General features: G+C 42.1%; 1 protein-coding gene across 1 annotated transcript in view; it reads left to right on the top strand.

The window, feature by feature from the left end:
- The window catches only part of LOC120931454 (probable DNA double-strand break repair Rad50 ATPase), a 31,356-nt gene extending 28,390 nt beyond the window's left edge, over positions 1 to 2,966 (top strand). The window contains exons 9-10 of the mRNA XM_040342920.1: positions 996 to 1,096; positions 2,794 to 2,966. Of these exons, the coding sequence (XP_040198854.1) occupies positions 996 to 1,096; positions 2,794 to 2,961 (269 nt within the window). The 3' untranslated portion in view covers positions 2,962 to 2,966. The remainder of the gene's footprint in view (positions 1 to 995; positions 1,097 to 2,793) is intronic.
- The last annotated feature ends 392 nt before the right edge of the window (positions 2,967 to 3,358 follow it).

A 3,358-nucleotide genomic window follows, 5' to 3' on the forward strand; every position in this document is an offset into this window, starting at 1 on the left:
TTTTGTGTTATTCATATTCTCTGAAAAATGGCCAAGAAATCATAAATTCTGCCAGGGTATGTAAACTTATGAGCACAACTGTATGTCACTTCTCTAAATAACACACACTGGCAAGTGACTCAGTCTTACCTGAGGATTACTTCTGTAGCCATAAAGGCCCATATTCTCTCTAAAAATCCGCGGGCTGCGCTTAAGGCACTTACACTCCGCTGTCCCAACTTACAGGAGCAAGTGTTGTATTCCCCAAACACTTGCTCCGTAAGTTGGGATGGCGGAGTGTAAATGCCCCGGCGTAGCCTGGCGGATCTCCAAGGGGGCGGCTTGTATTCAAATTAAGCGCGCCCCCGATTCTAATGAACTGCGCATGCGCCGGGCTTCAAAAAGCCCAGTGCGCATGCTCCAGTTCTCGGCGGAAAACGTCAATGACGCCGACGTGTGCGTCATTGACGTGAAGTCGTATTCAAGAACGACTTACGGAAACGACGTACCCGACGAAAAAACACGACGCAGACCTGACGCCATCCGTAACCTGGCCTACGTGGGACTTGCGGAAATTTACTCCTCATATAGCAGGAGTAAGTTTCCGCTTACGCAAACAACGTTAGCGACGGTTACGCAACGCGAACTCGTTCGGGAATCGACGTAGAAGGATCATTTGCATACGCAAATGAGTCCTTCACGTAAATGCCATCTAGCGGCGGCCGGCGTCATTACATTTAAGATCCGCCAGTGTAAGTGACTTACAGATGGCGGATCTTAAGTGTATCTATGCGAAAATGATTCTAAGAATCAGTCGCATAGATACACGGGCCAAAAAAGGGAGATACGATGGAGTATCCTGAGATACTCCATCGTAACTTCTATGAGAATATGGCCCATGGTCTTTATCATAGCTATGCATTTTTTTATTGTAATGACTGGTCTGCTTTCCTGGCAGAAAATGTGGAGAAATCTACTTGACTTAAGATTTATTTCATAATTTTCCCTAATCACAGATCTAACCTTAAAGGACCAACAGTTTAAAGAATTGATGACACAGAATGAAAGACGATTTCTTGAGATCGAACATGTCAAAAGTCAGTTGGAAGTCACAAAGGTAGGTAACAAAGAACACAATAAGGTTATTCATCGGCATTCTAAAACCCCTTGTCTCAGAAAGGACATAGAGCTGAATAGCAGTATATAACATAAACCATTTTATACAGATTTAGAAACTTATTTTAAGAAAAGCAAAAGTTTACAGAAAAATAAATACTCTGGTGGAATTGTGCCACACATGGTATAATACAACAAAGCCCATAAGTTTAACTGTCTGTCTTAAAGGGGTTGTAAAGGTTTGTTTTTTATTTTCTAAATAGGTTCCTTTAAGCTAGTGTATTGGTGGTTCACTTACATTTTTCTTCGATTTCCCTTCTAATTTTTTTTTTCTTTGTCTAAATAACTCACTTTCCGTTTCTCCTCAGTAAATTTGCCACCATCATCTGAGCGGTGGTTAGTCAGCCAGAACAGCTTACTGAGGAGGAACAGAAAGTGAGAAATTCAGACAAAGAAAACAAAGAAAAAAAACATTTAAAAGGGAAATTGAAGGAAAAGGTAAGTGAACCAACAATGCACTAGCTAAAAGGAACCTATTTAAAAAATAAAAAACAAACCTTTACAACCCCTTTAAGGTGCCTAAAGCGGAGTTCCACCCATTTAAAAGTCAGCAGCTGAAAAAAAATGTAGCTGCTGACTTTAAATAATCAGACACTCACCCGTTCCACAGTCCAGCGATGCGGGCGCTCCATGGTGCCAGCATTTCAACTGTGGGTGCCCGGCTAAGGCTTCACAGCTGGGCACGCACTGCATGGTGTGAATGCCCGGTAGGGCTGCACGATTCTGGTCAAAATGAGAATCACGATTCTTTTGCTTAGACTAAAGATCACGATTCTCAAAAATTGATTGCCAGAAACCCCCCCCCCCCCAAATAAATAAACCTGTGATTTATTTGAAAATACGAATATATAAAAAACAGACCAGTGATATGTCTATAATGTTAAAGACCATATAACTCCTTTGAAAAAATCAGAATCAAACTTTGATGTTGCTTTTTTCATAGGTGTTATATGGTCTTTAACAATATAGACATATCACTGGTCTGTTTTTTATAGATCAGAAGCAGTACCGCCGGCAACCACTGGGTGGCGCATGGATACACACAGTTGTACAGAACTGTGAGAAAGATAAATACATCAAAAGCAGTACCGCCGGGAACCACTGGGTGGCGCATGGATACACACTAGAGTTGTATTGAACTGTGAGAGAAGTCCAGGCTGCTCACGTCTGTCCCGATGTCGACGGCATTTGCGTTCCACGTTGATTACGTGGAATGGCGGTGACATATAAGAATCGCGGGTCATCCCGCGGATAGATCGTAGGCGGGGAGAATCGAGATCGCGATTCTCTCCACGATTAATCGTGCAGCTCTAATGCCCGGGCAATATTCTAAGACCTGTGACATGTCCCAGAAGATTGCACGGAGGTGGGAGAGGTGATCCTCCTTCTGACGCCATGGCGCCAGGGGAGGAAGTGGCAGCTGGGTGCATGTAAAAACTGGGTACCCGCTCCCTCCCCCCCCCCCCCCCCAAAAAAAATGACATGCCAAATGTGGCATGTCAGAGGGTCACCAGCACTTTCATAAAGTTCTACTTTAAGTAAAGCTGAAATGTACATCTGTATTTCTGTCTTATAAAAGCTGCTAGATTAAACTCATGCATATACTATTAATCTCAGGCTTTGATTTATTCTTACTAGAAAAGCCTGCAAATCCTGCAGGATGAAACAGTAATGCAGCGAAGCCTTCTCGAGGCTGAGCTAAGGAGACGAGAAGGACAATTAAAGAATCTTGAAGATCAAAAAACTGCAAAACATGAACAGCTGACCGATGCCAGTACTCAGGTTTCTAATACTAATGATAAATGATTTATTAAAATCATATAACTCCACAGTTTTGTTTTGCCTCTCTTGACTCCTTTGGAGTAGTCTAACATGATTAACGATTAGGGTATCCCCAGGTACGAGACAAGGTAGTGCTCAGCAGACTTATGGCCAGTTGCTCAGTTGACCTATTTACACTGTTAACACGGTCACCATCATAGGAATTGTGGGAAATCCTCCCTAATGGAGCCAAAGTCAGCAAATAAACCTGACAGGGATTCTAATAATAGTACTTTTCTTTCTCTACCTAATCATAGCCTTTACTGTTTTTTATATCACTTCTCATCAAATGTTTCAGTAATTCCTTAGGTACAACATGTATTTCTTACATTGATATGTGAACTATTTTCATTAAGTGGGAAACCTTAAATTCCGTTAGTGA

This window comes from Rana temporaria, chromosome 3 (genome assembly GCF_905171775.1).
Source record: "Rana temporaria chromosome 3, aRanTem1.1, whole genome shotgun sequence".
NCBI lineage: Eukaryota > Metazoa > Chordata > Amphibia > Anura > Ranidae > Rana > Rana temporaria.